The sequence below is a fragment of the Manacus candei genome, unplaced genomic scaffold, assembly GCF_025592945.1.
Source record: "Manacus candei isolate 608988 ecotype Guabito, Panama unplaced genomic scaffold, ASM2559294v1 h1tg000061l, whole genome shotgun sequence".
Taxonomy (NCBI): domain Eukaryota; kingdom Metazoa; phylum Chordata; class Aves; order Passeriformes; family Pipridae; genus Manacus; species Manacus candei.
Window position 1 is genome coordinate 7,656,019 of NW_026138109.1, and position 20,824 is coordinate 7,676,842.

Here is a 20,824-nt window from a genome sequence, read left to right on the forward strand (position 1 = left end):
GAAAACCTTCATGTGAAACCCCCTCTGTGCTATTGAGGAATGATAGCAACATGCCTGAGTTGGAAGTAAATTGCCTGGAGCATCGAGTGCACACTTCATTCCCAACCTGCTTCTTTTCTCACCTTACAGAAATCCTTTTTCACCATGAAGATGATCAAGCATGGGAAAACTTTTCCCAGGAAGGTAGTATCATCTCCAGCCTTGAAGGTTTTGAAAATCTGACTAAATATAAAGCTCTGAGCAGCCCAATCTGATCCCAGAGCTGATGCTCCTTGGAGCAGGACATTGGACTAAAGACCTCCTGAGGCCCCTTCCAACTTGAAGTAATCCTGTGGTCCTTTTTCTGCTTAGGACTCCAGTTACTTTTTTAGGTGTCGTATAGTTTCTACTCCCTACTGAAAAAAATTAAGTCCTCTCTAATTATTCTTTTGGGCTCCCAGCACAAACACAATTGGATTTGCAGAGCTAGATTTAGGTGACTTGTGTCCACTGGCACACAAAGCACTCCTCTGGTATGTCCACTGGTAAACAAGAAAAACCCAATTACTACTTGATTTTCACTTCATTATAAATATTCTTCTTTTTAAATTTTAATTATTGCTTTCTGTTCTTTCTCTTTAATTCACCAAATCTTCTTGATTTTACAGTGATTGAATTTAAAAACTTATTAAAATTCATTTTCTCCTTTGCTTGTATTGCTTACTGATTCCAGTGCACAGGCAGGGAGATTTGTTCTCTTATAGATGTGTTTCCTAACTTGCATTTTGTTCGTGGTTCTCAATGCTTAGTGATTTTTTATTACCTGCAAGCAACTGATTTCTTGTACTATGTCCTAGGGCATTCACGGAGTGTAGTGATGGAATATTAGAAAGAAGAACCAAAATCAAGATGTTTGTGCATGTGTTCGTGTGAGGTGACAAGCTGCTACTAAGGCAGCTGTACAACACCTCCATTTCTTAGACCAATTTGAGTTCTTCTTGGTGTTGGTGATGTCTCAACTAGACATTGGAAAAGGCACTTAGACTGGTGGAGGGATTTTTTTTTTTTTTGGCTGTGATTTGGATTTTTGAGGGAACTTCGCAGAAAAAGACAGGACCCAAAGGCTGGCTGTCACACACCCTACCTGCTGCATGCCACCAACAACATAAGAAAAGACAGAATGAAAAGAAAAGGAAATGAATCCTCCCATCCCATGTTTTTCCCTTTCGTGTTACATGTTTTTCTCCCTGTAGAACAGGGGAATGGATTTGAATCAGGGAAGATTAAAATCCACCCTGGAAGGTGAGGTTGGCTCACCAACTTTTAATAACTTGAAAAACATTGTTTTGATCTTGTGAAGATTTTAGGGCAGGAGTGGAGGCAGTGAGCAGGTGTTCAAGACTGTTAAAGTGTGGAGGTTGCCTTGAGAAAAAGGGAATGTTGGTCTGTAGCAAACTGATGTGTTGTCTGTAGCCCAGAAAAAATAAGTTCTCTTTCATGGTCTTGGAGTTTGGAAAAAAGCTGATTGTTCCTAACAAAACATCTAACAAGGTTACAGAACAATACTAAAACTTTTCAAAGGCAAGACAAAACAAAAAAACAACTTGTCAGACCTTATAGACCAGGTGTATAATCCAGAGGCAGAATCACAGAATTGTGAAAAATTAACCAGAGAATATTTGAGGCCCTAAAATTGAAGACTCATGAGCACATTTCTTCTGGTCCTTCACCTCAACGAATTATTTACTCTGGCTCCTGAGTACTCACCATGTAGTTAGTGCTCAAAAGGCCCCCTAGCAGTGGTTAACAAACAGGGCTGTGGAAAGGCTGAGTACTCTGAGCTGTGCTCAGTGGAGGAAATGAGGTTGTTGGGTGAAAGAAAAGTGTAAGCAGGGGCATGTCATGATATGTAAATGGACATCACTGAAAAACTTATTAGTCAGGGCAGTTCTTCAAAGCCTCTGGTGTGTGCTACACACAGATCCCTCTGCCAGTCTGGCAGTGCTAACATCACCCAGTTGACTTCAAGTGAAGACCATGGTCCTCAGAGATTTCCATAGGGAAAGTGCCCCATAAGCACCATCTGCCCAGGCACTGAATCATAGAATCGATTGGGTTGGAAAAGACCTCTGAGATCATCGAGTCCAACCCTTGGTCCAAATCCAGTCCATTTACTAGATCATGGCACTCAGTGCCACGTCCAATCTGCGTTTAAAAATCTCCAGGGATGGTGAATCCACCACCTCTCTGGGCAGCCCATTCCAATGCCTGATTACTCTCTCTGTAAAGAATTTTCTCCTGATATCCAAGAATTTTCTCCTGATATCCTGATATCCTGACTTTTGCTCTGTTCCTTCGCTTGGAGACTTATAGCATTTGGAGTTTGTCGGATGTACCTGGTAAACGCAAACACTCTCGTGGTGATGCCTTGCCACGTCCCCAGCACCTTGCACTGTTGTTGTTAGATGTGGGTTGACCTTCATGAGCTCTGTTCCACATGATCAGGTTATGGAGCCAGTGGTGAATCCTAAGTACAATTTTTCACAAGGTCAGCCAAAGTAAGCAGAGCACATTTAACACTGCAAGTAAAGAAAACCATATGTTCACTTTTCCAGCCACTGAGGCCTATCCAGTGAGCAAAGTGTGGTATATTTAACCCCCAAATTTATCTCTCTGTGTTACTGGAATTGGCTGTTGCAAAGCAGCCTCTCCAGAACAGACACAGCAGGGACACGTTGTTGGAAGTCTTGTTAATTCCAATTCACTGCTTTTAAGCATGAAATCGATGCAATTTACAGAAGAAAATACTTTCTGCCTCTGGTTTCCAATATAGTTCTCTCCAGAGGAATGTGGAAGAGTGATGGCTCTCTGTGCCTTTCCCACCAGACGTTGCTGCAGACATGACACTGTCAGAGCTGTTCTGACAGCTTTGTCATAGCGTGGTCAGGAGAGGAGATGCAGTTTGCTTTTCTTTATATTTTACTGGACCCTGGAGACCTGGTAGGAAGAAACCTTGTTTCTGTCATCAGGCTGAGTCAATATGACTTAAAGTACCCAGGGAACAGATGCAGAGGATAGAAAATTGCTAGTTTGAGTTGTTGTTCTTTTTGTCCTCATTTTTATCCCTGTGAGCTGCAAGTCAGGACATGTCTCCTCAGTCAGATGGCTTTGCTGGATCGTCTATTGGGTGATCAGAGAATGATGATTCTCATTCTCCCAGTGCACACACTGCCCGAGGAGAAACTGTTAAAGGCAGCTCTGCAGATTCCAGTGCCTCCAAATTTTGGCTTACATGCCATCCCTGGAAAGGACAAGGCTGTCAGTCCCTAGGCTTCCTCCGCATCTCTACTGAAGAGAAGCTAAAGGTTTTTTATTCCCCGAAGCTTGGCACTGCCCTTCCATTCACCTCATAAATGCAGCTGTTACAAATCACAAAGACCTGTTGAAAGCAGTGAGTATTTTCTGCCACCCTTTCCCTCTTCTCACAGCTTTCCCTGGTCCTTTTTCAGCACTGAGTGTGCCAGCATCATTGGGGTGGAGAGACCGTCCGGAAATCTGAGTGTTAAAGCTATTTCTGTTTGGGTTTTGGCAAAAGCCAGGCTGCTTCCAGCATACCGTGTGTGAGAAAGAGATTCCAGACTTGAGAGAGTCCTCCCTGCAAGTGCTTGAACTTCTTGCCTCTGGGGAACCGGTACCTCATTCCCACTCCTTGTCTCCTGCAGACATCCCAGTTCAGAGACAGTTTCTGATGTCACTTCACAATTAAGTTGTCTTAAGGACAGATAAACCTGTCACCCTTATTTTCTGTCCCCAGGGTAATTTGAGATACAGTATGACCTAAAAGTTGTTGGTGCTTGTGTGGAGAAAAATAACAAGGAAAAAAAAGACGACAGTTGATACTATGAGCCCTGCATGCAGTTGGTTGGCAATGGAAACCTGTGTTCTTGATTCAAATCAGATTATGAACAGGAAAATTAGTTTCTTTACAAGAATGCATAGCAAAAAGAAAAACAAAGCAAGCTTGTATCTCTACAAAGGCTCTCTGAAATCCCACCATGCCTTAAGATTACAACCTCCTGCTCTTCATGTCTTTTGCTTTCAATTGGAGTCTGTAGGATTTAGTTCATTGCACATCCTGCCTGCTCCATCAGCAGCCAGCCAGCATCTCCCCACTGTCATCAACTCTTCCCTTCACATCTGCCTGTTCACCTGGCAGCACAACCTGACTGACGGGCAGGCAGATCATTTCTTATAGAGTCCCTGATATATCCTGACCCTTATAAAGTCCTTTATATAACCTGACCCTCCTCATTCCCCTTTTTCGTGATTAAAGTCGATCCGCTTCTGCTGTGTTTAAGTGTCTGTGTGTACAAAAGTTAAAGCCTCGTGTATGTCTTAATTGTTGAAAGATAATTCAAACTGAAGTTGAAACCAAAAGAAACAGTAAATCGTTGAAACACCTCCCATTCTAGCTGTCTGTAGTCCTTATGTACAGTCTCTTTTTTGTCTTAATTTCCTCAGGCAAGCAACTGCATCTTCTATACACACTCATTAGTTCCTTAGCTCTACTGCAATAAAGCCTTGCTTGCTGAGACCCTCAGGCTGTTTCTTTCCTCTTTTCTTCTACTCCTACAACTCTTCTGTTCCTTTCATCTCACCACAGCTCAGTCAGGCAGACAAACAGGTAGCTCTACAAAATAAACCTTATGTTTGTATACAGGTGGCAATTTTCGCTCTCAAATGTGCCAAGTGAAGCTGAACATGTGCATGCTGTGGCCCAACATATACCTGACCTAGGCATGCAAAGGGCATAAAAATCATGATAATTCTTGTATTGCTTTTGCATGTCTCCTTCCTTTTCTCTTAGAAATGCTGTAGGAAATCCTTAGCTAATGGTCTTTTGATGGGCAAATCCAAGCTGAGATTTTTCCTCCCTTCAGCTGGTCATCCAGGAGGGCAGTAAGATTGTTGGTCTGCCAGAATTTCTGCCTCACTGGTTCATTTAGGAGAGAGGGTCAGATAGTGGGGACTCAGCAGCTGCAGCATTGCCAACAGTCTCAGTGCAAGGTGTTGAGAGTAGGCAGCTGAGAGGCAGAATCAGGAACCTCCTCTGCCTGCTATTTGGAGGAGGTAGGCCTGTTTGCCAATCCAAAGGCATGAGTCTTTGCAAGATTAGTGGTATGTGGAGTGAGACACAGTGTCTGACATTCAGTCATGGTCACACCTACCTCCCCTTTGCCTAAACTCCCATTTACAGACTCCCAAAAGTAGTTTTAAACCTTGCTCAGGCCAGCAATGTTTTAGCACCCACCCTTTATCCTTTGGGGCTGCCTGTGGCCCGGCAGGAGCAGCACTGGGATAGCAGTGTCATAGCCTCAGCCCTTTGGCAGCTTGTGTTACCAAACGTCTTCTGAGCATTGCTGCCCCATGCACTGCCCCAATAAAGGGTGACAAAGGTGTAAAAAACATCAGGATTAAAATACTATACCATGACACAAACTCATTGACGTTGGACTTCTATATTAAGAACTGTCACTGTCTTTCCCAGTATGTTGCTGCTTTCTTCAGCATGAGTCAGGCTTTCCCTAGCCCCTTTGAGCTCTCCCTGCCACCGGAACTGCTGCTCCTTTGACAGGGGCTTCAGCTCAGCACTGCACATATCTGATTTACAGCCGCAGGGCTCTGCAGTTTGGGACAGCATCTGCATCCCCCAGCCCTGCTTCTCCTCCTGCAGCACTCAAAGCAGCTGCAGCCAAAACCTTGTCTTTCATCCTGTCTCTCAAGCCTGTTTCTCAGGGGTTTCAGCAGGGACACAAGTTTTCTCTGGACAGTCCTTTTTCCATCTGCCGCTGGAAGCATGGCTGTGTTTTGTCACCAGTCCCTTTGAGAGGTGTGAGGAAAAGGTAGTTGCCAAACGCTCAGCCCCTGCACCTGTAAGGAGAAGGATATTAAGGAACATAAAATAGCTGGCAGCAGCATTCTGCCATCCCCTCTGCCATCCTCCAGTGGCTAACACTGACAGATAGCAACCCTGCCTGAAAAAGGAGACGGGGATCCCATCCTTGAGGATGGGAAAAGGTGCAGTCATTTAGGATAGTTTGGGACTAATCTGCGAACTTAGGCCTGATTTCTCTACCAAAACAGGGTCCGAGGTGGAGAAGAAAGGTGGCAGCATGCTGCCCTTTCTGCCAAGGCACCCTACAGAGAAAGATCACCCCCCAGTGAGCCCAGTCCTTCAGAGCATGAGCCAAAACACAAAGCCAGAGGTGAAGCCATGAGCTTTCTCTAAACTCTTTGCAAAGAGAAAGAGGAAAGGAGTTCCCACTCCTCCCTGAGGTGAGCCACCCACCCCAATCCAAATATCAAAATGACAGGCTAAGCCCTTTGAAACTGTACTTGTGAGGTCTCCAGCTGCCCTAGATAAACCCTGTGTGCCTCCCTCTACACCGTCTGGCAAGACTTCAGAGGAGAGGAGCTGGAGCCTTTGAGCTGCAGCCAGGTATAACAACCAGGCTGTAACACTGAGCTGTCACCAAGGGCCACTGTGCCCCAGTGAACTGACAACAGCCTCAGGTGCCTCCCCAACAACTCTTGCAGGTACTTCTGGAGCAGGAGGAAGAAGTGTCAGGGCATGCCACACACAAGGGCTCAACAGAGATCTCCAAGACCATAGGGGCCACTATCCCTCTGAAATAGAATTCCTACCAGCCTAATTAATGAAAACTTAATCAGCAGATTGGTTAATCATAAACTTATTAAAGAACTAATTGAGCTCCAAGGCTGTGTGTCAAATTTCCAGACCGTGGCAGCCTCTCTAATGGAGGTATCAGGTCAGTAATCCTGTTAGAGGGAGCAGGTTTGCTCTGTGGGACATCTCTGGCTGAGCCACTGGTGATCCAAGTACCCAGGACTGGGGGTCATTAACTGAATAGCAGGAAGAGGCACCCTGAGCTGTACATATCCTGTTCTCCAGTAGAGATTCATAGCAAACAGGCAATTCATCTAGTGAAACAATACCTGAAAGTCCTCTTCTGGGGAGCAGAGTATTTGGAGGGTGACATGCCCTCCAAATACCCTGGTCACTAGTAATGCATTTTCTTTCCTTTTCCAGGAAAGAAAACAGTAGGTATTGTACTACAGAGCAGAGATTTGTCAAAGTGGGGTGAGGAGTATCCATCCATTCAGCCTGTTAAGCAGCCTGGTTACCTTTCTCTGACTGCTTTCATCTTGTTAGAGAGAAAATACGGAATTTTGTTTGAAGTGTACAGGTTTGTAGAAACCCAGTGCAGCAGATGATAAAGCAGAGTGGATCAAATATATGACACTTTGCTGCTAAATAAAGCCAGAAACATGGCTTGGACTGTCAGCTGTAGTGCAGTCCTCAGAAAAGTCCAAGGGTCCTTTCCAGACTCTATTTAAGTGGGTTTTATACAAATACACACTATACGATGACCTCCTGTGTAACCAAAGGCTGCAAGTATTCAGCGAAGCAAGTTTGTACTGTCACTCTCCTAAATACACATCACATTTACTACATGCATCAGTGACCTTAATGCTTCTTCACAGAACATCAGGACTCAGAATAAATGTGATGTAGGCACTAATATTAATTCTGTTTATCTGGTAGATGATGCCTTTAGCATAGCTGATGTTTCAAATGAAAAGAGATAAATTGCACTTAGTAGACTCCTTTCTTTTTCTTTTATTTTCCTTTTTTTTTTGTCTGCAACATCATTCAGCAGGGTCAAGCGAATGGCTTTGACTTAAACCTGTGTTCAGGTGACTAGAAATGATGAGGGAGCATTTGCAGATCTTTCCAGGTGAAATAACTTAATTCCCTTTGTCCCTTTAAAGTATGTTAAGGGAGAGAATACCTCAGTTTTATGAATTATATTTTGTAGAGATCTGTTTATAAAGTAACACTTTTTAGCTGGAGTTGTGAGGATACAAATGCTTCCCCAGATATCTAGCTTTTTGCTTCTGACTGTCAGGAAAAATATTCTTTGAAAAGTACACGGAAATATCAAATAAGTCCCTTTCTGAAGGTAAACTTGGAAAATGGAAAAAAAAAAATTAAATATAACCAGTACTATTCATATATTCCAGTTTTGACAGTGATAAATCTTTATATGCAGTATTTTGCAGCCATTAGGAATAAAAGTCTCAATCCTTTAAAATTAAGTGGGGAAGCACATGCAGAATGAGAACAAAACAAATGCCCTTCCGAGGTGGGAGCTGTGATAATAGATGCCTTTGAAATAAGTACAGAAAGGTGTTCAAAGATAAAGAGATGAATTGCTGCCTGCTGCTACACACTCACAACCCGTCTGAATAAAATGGCTGCAGAGACAGCTCAGGCGGAGGACTGGGAGCAGCAATCCTGGTTCTCTGGTCCCCTGCTGCCACAGATGCTCTACATGGCTTTAAGGTAAACCAGTTAAATAGTTTCTACCAGCAGTAAAATACAACCTACTGTTTTACAAAAATGATTCACAGTTGTGTCGTGCCATGAAGAGGGAAGATACTCTATGTTCAGAATAGTGGAGTTTTTCCGTGAAGTGTACAGCCATAAGGTTTTCACTGCTGCATGTGTAACTGCAGTGAATGACCTTCTGTGCATACTGGCTGCTGCTTGTAGTAGCTCCTATACAAGAGATGAAGAGCTGCAACCTTGAATAATGAGAAACAAAAACATTAACTTTGTACTCTCTAGGTCATTAACCGGTTCTTTGATCAGGCCTTCTTGGGAGCTGAAGGGGGCCTAAAGCCACTCCCAGACCACTGGTGTTTGTGCCAGCTCTCAGCCACTCCAAAGGCACAGAGCAGCAGCCAGACCAAGACGTGGAAATGCTGCTACGTGCATGTTTAAAACCTGGCCCGGGAGGGACCATGGAAGGCAGATTCATGCACCTGTTATTGCTAGCCAGTTCTCACAACTAAGAACTAGAAACTAGAATACAGCTCGCTGCCTTCCCCAAGTCTGGCTGGGCCAGAAAAATAATGTGCTTCAGCTAAAAATACTGTGTCTCACCCAAGCTGGTAGTTGGATGACTTGGCTGTCTGACCCCTGCTATCTGAACAGTCTTTTCTGAAACCAAGTGAAACAATCCTGATTCAGATGGCCTGACCTGAATAATCAGTGCCGATGCCCAGCACGCATCAGCCTGAAACCATATTCCCTGTATTCACAGTAGGGGGCTGACCACCGACAGATCCTTTTTGTTTCTGCTGCTCCTGTTTAGTAAAAATCACTTTTCTCTCACCTTTTTTTTCGATGCAGGGAGGCACAGCCATCAGCTGCACTAATGCCACGCTTAACACTCTCCAAATCTCCCCAGGGAGCACAGCCCGCACTGGGATCACCATAGCCCTGTCACACAACTTTCTTACACCTTCCTTTCTTTACAGCCTGGAGGCAAAGCCCCTATTGATGTACATACCCTGAAATCTCTCCAAGTAGTGACACAGTCCTCACTGACAAATACTCTCTGTCAGAGGTGAAAGGTGGAGAAGGTTTCAGTGGCAGCTAGATGCATGCTAATGTCCCAGAGCTGAGTGATGCAAGTGAGCTGAAATCAGGACTTGTGCTTGAGGAAGTTGTAGACAGCACTTCTTTCTTTCTCCCTCCATTTGCTCATGACTGTTCATTATTCAGCAGGATCTTAACAGAAGGATTAGTTTTATTTAATGTGTAATTTAAATTCTCAGCTTGCTTGAGAAGTTAGAATTCATCAGGGAGTCACTGCAGTCCTCAGCCTTAGAGACAGTTTGGCTGACTGTGGGAGACAGAGAGGGGAAATACATCCCAAAATCTCGTCTCGTAGACCTTGAAGATGCAAAAGTACAACTCTGTCACACTGGATTAATTCCTCTTTGTCTTCCCACTGCAGCAAAACCCATGAGCCCGTACTGCACTGTCCCCATAGCATGAAGCTTTGTGTCCTGGTCAGGCAGGTTCACAAGCAGTTGAGTTACTGAGATTCAGCCAGCAGCTCTCAGCAAGGACACAGGAGCAGTCAGTACCCGCCTGCTTCCACCCCACAGTAGCAAGGAAGCAAATCAGCCTCATCTGTCATAAAACAGCATTTGTGCCAATCAGGCTGCCCCACTGAGGGGGCTGGAGGTAGTCAAGCCCAGTGACACTGAGGCCATGGAATCCTAAGTCACTCTCCACTCATCACGGACTGATCGTAGCCAGACTCACTCACCATCTTGAGACAAATGGAAAATGTGGATTTGCGGTGTCTGATCCTCCAAATAGTTCTTCAGCATAGTACAGGGTGATGTTCAACAGATTCCTGGGTTGTCTGCTTTGCCTCATGTCACAAAAGGGAGTCTCAAGCATATGGCTACTTTTGCCACTTCTGAGGCAGAGTTTAGGCAAAACCAAGGCCTCCCACTACATATCCATGTGCACCAAAGAAACTTCAGCATTTCATTTTTAAAAAAAACAGGAAGATGTTGTTAAAACTGGTTATGATTTTGTTTCAATGCAGAAACCAGGGAAGTAATTTTAAGGATGCATTCAAGTCTAATTTTTAATTTAGAGACATTCATGTTAAGTCCGTTTTGCTTCCCATGCTCCGTTACTGTTTTCCCTCATCATAAAGCAGCTAGACACATCCTGCCAGCTAAACAGGTAACCATTTTAAATTGCACTAAGTCATTTCAAGCAGTGCTTGAAATCATTCATTAGGGCTGTAACTGTTCCCCTGATAAGGGGAGAATTCAACCCCTCTCGATTTAGACATGACTTTAAAGGATGTTCCCTGTGGGGGTCTGCATCATTTGTCAGCATGCAGCTGTCTGCCCATCCGTCCTCAGACACATCCTGGATCAGGCAGGTGAAACCACACTGGAACAGGGATGGTTTGCTGAGTGCTGGTCATGCTGGGGCACTTTCTTATTGAGGACCTTTGCAGGCTTCTATAAAAGGACACCATTGCCAGACAGGGAACAAGGCTGAGCCACTTACAGTCCTGGTTGTGCCTGCAGTGTGCATTTCCTTTGCTCCTTTATGCTTACGTGTTATTCCTGCCTTACTGAAAGCTCCGTGAGCTGCCTTGGCTGTTGTGACCATTAGAGCTTACCTTGAAACAGCACTTGGATCAGAGTCTGAGTGGCTCAGATGGAGTGAGCGAGCAGCACAGGCTGGTGTGAGGCTGGACTCAAAGGCAGTGGTTTATTCATTGAGCAGGTTCATCTCTCTTTAAATGATTATAATGTCATAAGAGGAAAAAGTGTCTTAAAAATCAAGTGACAAGGTGGACAAGAAAGGAGGGGCAAGATGTGATGTGGTTGGCAAATCCAGACAAAAGGCTGTTCCCCATGCTGTTCAGAGCAGGACAGTGGTATTAAAAGGATCCTGGATCACCTCCTCGCACACATACACACAGAGGAATGCATTCATGTGCTGCTCCATGTGTTCTTTTTCTCTCACCATGTCCAGGATTAGGTGAAGTGGAACTGGTGCAGACAAATTCCCCAGTGGGTCAGACTGACAGCACAGCTCTCTGTTCTCCAACCTCTTCACTGAAACCCAAGTCAAGGCTGCTTTGCTCCACTGTAGTGGGTTTGTAACCCTCCCTGGGAGGGAAACGAAATTAGGATAGGTCACCTGATGTATATTTTACCAATGAGCTATTCCATATCATGTTACATCAGCTCAGATATAAACACACAAGAAGGAAGCAACTCCTTCTTTTTCTTTTGGGACAGTTGCAAAGGATAGACAGCTGTTCTTTGGAGGAGGAAAACACCTTTTGTGGGGACTTAGTCTTTATTGTCAGTCTTCCCTGTGTTTATAGTTCTTATAATTCTCTTTTTCTTCTCTGTGTAAATATAAAACTGCCTTTCTCAGCAGTCTCGGTTTTGCAAGTTTTTTTTTCTTTCCCCCCTTCCCTCCTCCTTCTCCCTCTGGAGGGGGTTGAGCGGAGTCTCGGTGGACACCAGGTGTTCAGCCAAGGTAAACAATAACATCCACTCAAGCATGGAGACAGGTAGATTACCTGTGGTGGGCTGACCCCAGCTGGACAGCAGGTGCCTGCCAAAACCGCTCTGTCACTCAGCTGGACAGAGGAGGGAAAATACAATGACAACATGGGCTTCCCACGGGGTCACAGCCCCCTTCAGGCATCCACCTGCTCTGGTGTGGGATCCTCCATAGGCTGCAGGTGGATCTCTGCTGCCCCATGGACCTCCATGAGCTGCAGGGAACCTCACCATGGTCTTCACCACGGGCTGCAGGGGAATCTCTGCTCCAGAGCCTGGAGCACCTCCTGCCCCTCCTTCTGCACTGACCTGGGTGTCTGCAGGACTGTTTCTCTCACACATCCTCACTCCTCTGCCTGCAGTTTTTTCCTCCCCTTCCTATGTTATTGCAGAGGCTCTACCGCCATTGCTGATGGGCTCCCCATGGCAGGTCCATCTTGGAGCTGGCTGGAATTGGCTCTGTCAGACATATGGAAGCTTCCAGCAGCTTCTCACAGAGCCCACCTCTACAATTCCCCACTAACAAAAACTTGCACACAAATGCAATACATCACCCAACACAGTAACCTCGCTAATGATCAGACAGGATCTTCAGACCCCTAATTGAACATATTTCTTAATGTCAAAGGCACATACAGGCTGCTTCATGCCCTCCCAACCTCCTCTGCTCTGTCCTGCTTCTTCAACAAAGTGTCTCTGGAAAATTAGTGACAAGCCAGAAGGAAGCTGGATTTGGTTAAAGCTGCACTTCCCCAGCTCTCGCAGCCCTGCTGGTATTGCTGATGGTTGCTGTTGTCTCTGCAAGCCAACACACCTGTACTCTCAGTGTTCTTGGTCATCTGTAGCTGTTTCATGGGAGGGGGGATGACCAACCGTGTCTGAGTTTGAGTATTTGGCTAGGTACAATGGTAAAAAGTAGAACAGCCAAGTGAAATGAAAGCTAAACAATTTATTTTAAATACTTGCAAATGCCATGTGAAGAGCATCACTGGGGCTCTGCTGTTACACTGCCAGTAATTACTGATTTCTCTGAAGTAGCTGGAGAGCAGCTTAATTTCATTCTGACTTTTCCCATCTATGAATCTCTGTCCTTCACCTTCCTGTACTAGCTTTTCGTCCAACAGCAAACTCACCAAACATGAAATAACCAGTGACTGGAAATCAGAGTCTTCTGTTTTTTCATTTCTTCTTGTGTGTCCCATTTTCTCTGTGTTTGGCAGGACTGCCTGTTAGCAGAATCCCACAATCCCAGAATCACAGCATGCGTAAGGCTGTAAGGGACCACAGTGGGTCATATGGTCCAACCTCCCTGTACAGGCAGGGTCATCCCATGACACAGGATTGCATCCAGATGATTCTGGAATGTCTGCAGTGAGAGACACTCCACACTTTCTCTGAACAATCGAGTCCAGTGCTCAGTCACCCACACAGTAAAGAAGTTCTTCCTCATACTCAGGTGGAACTTCCTGTGCATCAGTTTCTGCCCGTTGCCTCATGTACTATTGCTCAGCACCACTGAGCAGAGCCTGGCTCTGTCCTCTGACACCCTCCGTTCAGATACTTATAGTCATCTCTGCTCCAGGTTGAACAGGCCCAGCTCCCTCAGCCTTTCCTCCTCTCACCTTGTCTTTGCTGGTTATGTGTCTGATTGCAGATTTTGTGAGAACTACTTTAATTTGTGAAATTACAGGGGTTTGTTAAAATATTGGACTCTGAAAGTAATATCTTTAGAAGTGCCTAAATCAGTCGCGTTTCTTAAAAGGACTCAGGTACTTAGAGTTGGGGAACCTGTCCTTCAAACAAACGTCTGGGAAAACCAGATGAGCTGAAAGCCAGGGAAGGACCTCACTTGCCTAGAAATGGGGTTCACAGACTCCACTGGCTATACCAGGAAGAAACACCACACAGAAAATGGGCACTGAAAACCTCCATCCTATGTTCTGATGGACCTGATGGTTGGTGTGCAAGGCTGAAATTTATAGCTCAGAATTACTGGAAGAGATTGGCATCCAAAAGCTCCCTTGGGTGATGATAGAAGTATCAGTAGTTCACAACACTTGTAAGGCTCAAATACTAGGTTTCCATGCCTTAAAACCTGATGTGACTCATGCACATCTTCACCACCTTCCAGGAGCTTGTTCTAACACACTGGGACTGAGAAGGCCTCCCGCTGCCCCTGGAAGCCAAAATCGCATTTTGACCACCAGGGACTCACACTTCATAGCATTCAACAGGAAGATGAACTGTTGATTCACATTTAAGAAATTTGGCTGTGGATACAAGCATAGATTTTCCTACCACACTCACATTGCACTGGGATTGTTCACTCCAAGCCACTAAATAATTGAAAGGATTAGATAGAAAAGCTCATGTCATTCTGACCCACACGTTGCAATAGGAATCAGTAATAGAGTAGAAATGGTCACGGAGAGACCTACTGGAGGAAAAAACATGGTTAGTAAAAGTCCAGGTTCATCAGCTGAATGAGTAATCTGAGTTGGAGAACAGCATTAGTGCTTGTGCTGAGGGATCAATAAAAAGGAGAGAGTGCTGGCTCATTTAAAAGGCTCAGGCAGGCCTTAACTTCCATGAAAGAAAATGAAACCTGTACCCTTGTTTCTGAGTCAGGTGTCTTTTGTGGGTTATACAATATATGCCTCCTAAAGCATTGGCAGCTTGTCTCAGTGCTGTGTATTTGTGGTCAGCACTGGAGCTTCTGATGTAGATGGGTGGAAATTGAGTTCTATTTAGTGTTGTAAATGTTTGCCTCCACAGAGCCCCACTTTATCCCTCTCTGGACAGCAAAATTCAAGCAATCTGCAAAGTACCATGCTTTTATTATGGAGACAGAGATAATCAATGCATTTGCAAGTTTCAGTACTGAGAAATTACTCTGATTTAAGGTTTTGACTTCAATCCTTTATCAATCTCTTAGCTGTTCATGCCAGAGGGATTTATTAATCCAATCCCTTTCCTGCCAAGTTCCATGAGCATTTATTGGCCTCCACTGTCTTCAGGAGCAGGACTGGGCATGGTTTGTACTCTTCTCTCCATGTTCCTCATCATCACAGTCTCTAGGCATCTCTGCTGCTTGCTTCTCCCTCAAAAAAGGCAGCCTTGGGCATGTGTCCCCCTGCTCTGACCTGTGAGGAAGGGACAGAGTGGCCCACCTTGAACTTGCTTACATAGTAGCATGTTGCTTTTCCACAACAAGCAGGAAAAGCTGCTTTTCTCTCCGAGGGGAAATAAAATCTAGAAAAAAAAAATAAAAAAAATCAGCTCAATTCACAGCCTGTAGGGGAAGCAGAAGCAAAACAAATTCACTGTTCAGGTTCCTCAGTCTGGTATATCCGTATTTTTCAGGCATCCCATGAAAGTAGTTTCCAACATTTTGTCACACTCTGGAGAATGTTTTTAACCAGTCCCTTTCCTGCTATACTGGCCCCATGCTCAGCTTTTACCTACAAGCCTTGTCTGGCATTGCAGGATGAGATTGGGGCAGTTGGTCCAACTTTTGCAACTAATTGGTGACTCAACCCAATTGATTTTCCACAGGAAATAAGACAAGACTTTGAATCAGAAAATTTAATATTAGTTTGTATGAAAATCCATCATGCCTGTGTTCCTATCCCTGCTGGAGGCAGGGCCATATTAGTACAGCACAGTATCATGCAGCAACCAGCTGCAGACAGGGACCAGGTCTCTGTCCTTTGTCTGCTTCCACTGGGTCTCATCCAGAAGCTCCAAGACCTTAGAGATGAAGATTTTAGTGTGTTGATGTCAGAAGCTGCTGTGAATTAGCTGTAAGTATATTAGTTTTAGCCCCTGGTGACCTCTAAGAAAGTGGAACACAGCTCACCTGGCCTTTGCAGTGTCCCTCCAAAAGAGACACAGAGCTCAAGTCCTTTGCTATTAATTCTGCTATGCTTTTTGCCACTATCAAATCTGGATTTCTGTAGCTGTATGGTGGCCAGCTAGGCTGTTGCTCTGATTTTGCTTTTGCCCTTTGTGTCTCATATGCAGAGAAGCAGAGGGAGCTGGCTCGGAAGGGCTCCCTGAAGAATGGCAACATGGGAAGCCCAGTGAATCAGCAGCCCAAGAAGAACAATGTGATGGCACGAACAAGGTAAAGGACTGGAAAAGTACTCATAGCTGTGCTCTAAGCTGCAATACCTGGGGAATTAGGGTTGTCAAGGACAATGTTTGTAGCCAGTTGCCTACTGCCAGACATGCTGCAAGAGCAGTGATGGCCCTTCCCGGAGCTGGCAGGCCCAAGTGCCCTGTGCTGTGTTGCATCGTGTGCCCTGGGAAGATGCAGGGACAGCTGAGCCCAGGACCAGTGACAGTACAGCCTGCAGAAGGCAGAGGCAGCCCATCCTAGTTGAAATCAGGGGTTTGATAGGGCTGTCTTGCAGGTTCCGGGTAGTCTCATGTAACACTTAACCCTGCCAGCGGGAGAGGTACAGAGCTGCTTCGTGTAACACAAACTAGCTTAGAGCTTAGTTCTGCCTTGACTGCTTTTATCACAGTAGTTCCACTGTTCCTTTTTGATGGTGACCCCTTCCCCATACTGACTGGTTTAATGAAGGTTTGTAAATAATCTGTCTCTCTGTGCCTTGCTATACACCTCCTCCGCCCTTGGAACAGCAGGGTCATGCTTTACTGGAGATGCTTTGGCACATCTCTGTATGATATTATCAGACAGTGCTACAAACTGCTGTAAACAAAGACATTCCTTGATGAATATTTTCTTTTAGAGTATTTCAATTTTTTTCCACGGAAACTTCAGTACACCAAAATACTACTTACCTACATTCAGAAGGGAGGAAAGCCCCTGAGCCTACATGCTGCTTTAATCTAGCAGGATTACATGGTGCTAGAAAGGTAGCAGTTTTTAGTGGAGGTCCTCACTTAAAAAGACAGAAGAATCTGCTGAATGCTGGGTGTTTTCTGATGAAGGGGGAAATTGCCTGGATTACCATATTTTAAGTAGAACAGGAGCTGCAGGTCAGAGTTGTCTATACACAGTGCAACTGGAGAGATGAGGTTTCTTATTCACATTAATTCCCCAAACCCAAAATACTAGTCATAAATCATGCCAGGACTTCATCAACTTTTATTTGTAAGCCTCTGCAATATTCATGGAATGTGCTGCATTACTTCCTCTCTGTGTCTGGTTATTGAGACCATACAGTAGAGCCAGACCCTTCATGGCAGCAGGAAATGCAACAACTGTTCTCAACTGGGTTTTTCCATGCCCACTCTTCCTCCTTGTCTTCCAAATACAAGCTGGAAAGGCTTGGTTTCTTTTGGCAATAGGCTGCATACTAGCATCCCAAGACGAATGGTTGCAGATTTGCTAATTGAGAGATTTAGAAACACTGAAATTAGTGGAGGAAGATGGTAAGGGAGAGAAGATAGGATGACTACCTGTAAAATTAGTGACTTCTCCTTGAAGAGGTTGTTGTTTCCAAGCTGCCGATGGAAAGAGGAGAGATTTGAGAAGGGAAGAGCAGAACAGTGACACCTATTGACGAAAGCTTTCAAACAGCCAGCTCAGTTTTATTCCACTTGTGAGCGTCTGAGCACCTCAGAATGGTTCAATCTGTCTTAACACAGACAGGGCAGCATAAGGAAGGCAGAAATGCCACAAGATTGTTTAAACAGCTTTTCACAGTGTAACAGTTGCAGTATAACAGGAGATATTCCAGCAGGTTATGCCGCAAAACTTCCAAGTTTCCAGGTATGCTGTTGGCTTCCTCTGGTCTGTGCAGGAGAATAAGCTAATGGCATCGCCCCCTTTTCAACAGTTCTGCTGTTCTCATCAAATATGTTTTCCTTCATCTAGGCAAACCACACTGTCTCTCCCAGTTCTCCACCTCTTCCTCCTTTCCCAAGGCCTCTGTTATTCTGTATTATTTCTATGGATTTCTGACATCAAGCCTCTAGTTCAAGGCTGCCTTCACCATTTGGTTCTCCCTGGGAAAGGGACAGAGCCAACCTTAGAGGTGAAAGTAACTGGATCTATGACACATTCAGTCTCCCTAAGAGCAAATAAAATGTGAAAAAGGTTGGGGTGATGCTGTACACTTCCTGTGAGCACAGGCAGAGCCCACAACACCATCCACACCACTTGGGCACAGCTGGATGCTACAGTCCACTCAGGATAACCTAAACTCGGATTTGTGTCATAACACGTTTCATGTTAAGTGAGCAAAACCACCAAGACAAGAAGCTCATACTGGGACAAGTGCAGATGAAAGCAGCTACCACTGCTACCTGACTTTATTCCAAGGACAGTGAGAAGTGACAATAAGGTCGATCAGAACATGAGGGAAAGACTTAAATCAGGGGCAGAGACTTTATAAGAGTTTTTGTCTGCTGCAGTAAAATTCAAGTTCTGTGTTATTAAGGAAGAAGACATTTCTCAAGAAAAAGATGTAGTGATTTTTTTTGTCATCAAGTAAATATCACCACAAAGGGTTCTTCTGCTAGATCCCCTGAGAGTGCTTTGTTCACCAGTGATATAATAGCAACTGTCAGTGAATATATATGGAGCAGGGAGTGGAAAACTGAAGAACAAAAATGAAAATCAGTACTTCTGGTATCTGTATGGGCAAGCTACTGCTGCCAGATCTCAGCTTCGGTTCTAGACATCTTTGCTTCTTGACTTCCTGGCTACACACTTCAGGAGCAGAAGGACTATCCTCACGCTCTGAGAAGGGCTGTTGAATTTTGCAAGTGGATTGCATTTTGTCCAGTCCCTTGGTGCAGCAGGTTGGAAATTCTGCATCAGTTTTAAAATTAATTTATTTAATTTACATTTCAGGGAACAAAGCAGGAAAATATAACTAATTGTGAACCTATATATTTGCTTTGTTGTAACATTTGATATATTTTACTCTCTTTGAGCCTGCCCATCGTCAGTGCCTGCCAGGACTTGTACTCCTAAAACTGTTAATGGCTTGCTGCAATTTTTTGAGCAGAAGCAAAAAAGACACTTTCAGGAAGTTAGAGAGCAGTTGGAGCATGGATGGGATGGATTATCATCTTTAGATTTGTATTTCTCAAACTCTCAGTGAAGCATCATTTTGTGTCACAGTGTGTTGTTCAAGAGCTTTTGGGAGAAAGCCTCAGTTAACCCATGGAATGAGGAGCTTTTCTTCACTCTTATGGTTCCTATCTACTGAACAAAGAATCTTATTTAATTTGCTTGGTTTGGTTAATCTCATTTTAAATATGAACCAAAGTATTTGTGAAGTTTTTTGGATGAAAGAACTCTGTTTTGAATTAGATACCATTGTATTAACATATTTTCCTTGTCCTAGAATCTCTGAAGCCTGTATTCCATTTCACAAACTCTCTCAGACAATTAAAGGTGCGAAGTCATCCTCAGCCTTTGTAACACTATTGATGAAGTGAAATTCATTACAAAATTTACAAATTTAAAAAGTGCTGGTCTGACTGGTCTCTTACACTGGACCCACCAGCTCATATTTCTAATACTCCTAAATTTAGGACTGAGACCTCAGACGTGTTGTGTTGCTGGGGGCCCCGATAGGGACTCAGACAGAAAGACCACATCACGTCCCTGGTTTCCAATAATAGACTAGTAGGGTCACTGAGCCTCTGCCTTCCCCTAGGAAGGTACTTATTGCTAGTGCCATGTACTCATTGCCAGGAAAAAGAAAACAACACGAAAAGGAGCGATCTGGTATGACAAGCAGTGCTAGCCAAACAGGTTCAGCAGCATCAAGTGCAGTATCCCAGTGGGTTTTTTTCTTCCACAGAGGAGCGTGTTCCCAAGGCACATCCAGCATCTCTCCCTGTGAAACTACTCTAAGCTACCCAGAGGCAGAGCTTGCTTCTTCTGAATTGCACCCATATGAACATCTTCACCAATAAGGGAGAGCTTGTGAGGAAATTACATGGGGAAAGCCAGCTATCATAGGACTTTACCCTAGCTAATGTATGCTACTGAGCTTTCCTGTATGGTTAATGGACAACATTTAATTCTTTCAGGCTCGTTGTTCCCAATAAGGGCTATTCTTCACTAGACCAGAGTCCAGATGAGAAGCCACTGGTAGCCCTGGATACGGACAGGTATGTGAAGGGTTAAAAAGGTGATTATGCATGATGGTGTAATCGATTTTTCATGCCAGAGGGCACCACTGGAGCTGACTCCTGCTGAAACTGCTCTTGCTCACACTCTTCCTTCCACCATTCCCTTTGGCCTATGCCATGACAGGCATGTGTGTGTGAACAAGTCAAAAGAGCTGTGAGTAAAAGAGCACTGTGATGAAAAGATCTGAGGGTCACAGATGAAAGTTGCTCTACAGGCTCCCTTGATGTCACTTCTCTGTGCCTCAGGAACAGTTTCATGGCACGAGAAAGATATGGCTAAGCAGGGAATACATGTCTAATCTAACTATTTCATTCTTGCTATATCTTGTCCTTCCCTGCAGTGATGATGACTTTGATATGTCCAGATATTCCTCCTCGGGATACTCATCAGCTGAGGTGAGTTATACTGTCTCCTGGCATGCTTACCATGAATGCAAATGATAGAGCAGCCAGAAATGGCTTAGAGTGGCCTTGCACTGCCAGAAATGGCTACACAACCAATTTACTGGTGGTATAGACTCTGTGAGTCTGGAAGGGGCCATGGCAGAAACTGTGTCATGTTGCTTTCTTCCTTGTGATCCAGTTGGCTTCATGCCTACACTGCCATGGCACGGGGATCTGCCCATCAACTGTTTTCACAGGTACCTTTGGCTTCACTCAGGCTTTTCCCAGTTCTGCTTAGTCCTGAAGTGTTGGCCCGTGTGGTGCAAAACCATCATTTTGTCTGTCA

At 44.6% G+C, this 20,824-nt stretch overlaps 1 protein-coding gene across 9 annotated transcripts in view; it reads left to right on the plus strand.

Annotated features, from left to right (window-relative positions):
• Positions 1-20,824, plus strand: part of FAM219A (family with sequence similarity 219 member A) — a 94,724-nt gene that overhangs the window by 63,798 nt on the left and 10,102 nt on the right. For all 9 annotated transcript variants that reach the window (XM_051804573.1, XM_051804575.1, XM_051804569.1 and 6 more), the window contains 3 exons: positions 15,994-16,096; positions 19,993-20,073; positions 20,436-20,490. In XM_051804573.1, the coding sequence (XP_051660533.1) occupies positions 15,994-16,096; positions 19,993-20,073; positions 20,436-20,490 (239 nt within the window). The remainder of the gene's footprint in view (positions 1-15,993; positions 16,097-19,992; positions 20,074-20,435; positions 20,491-20,824) is intronic.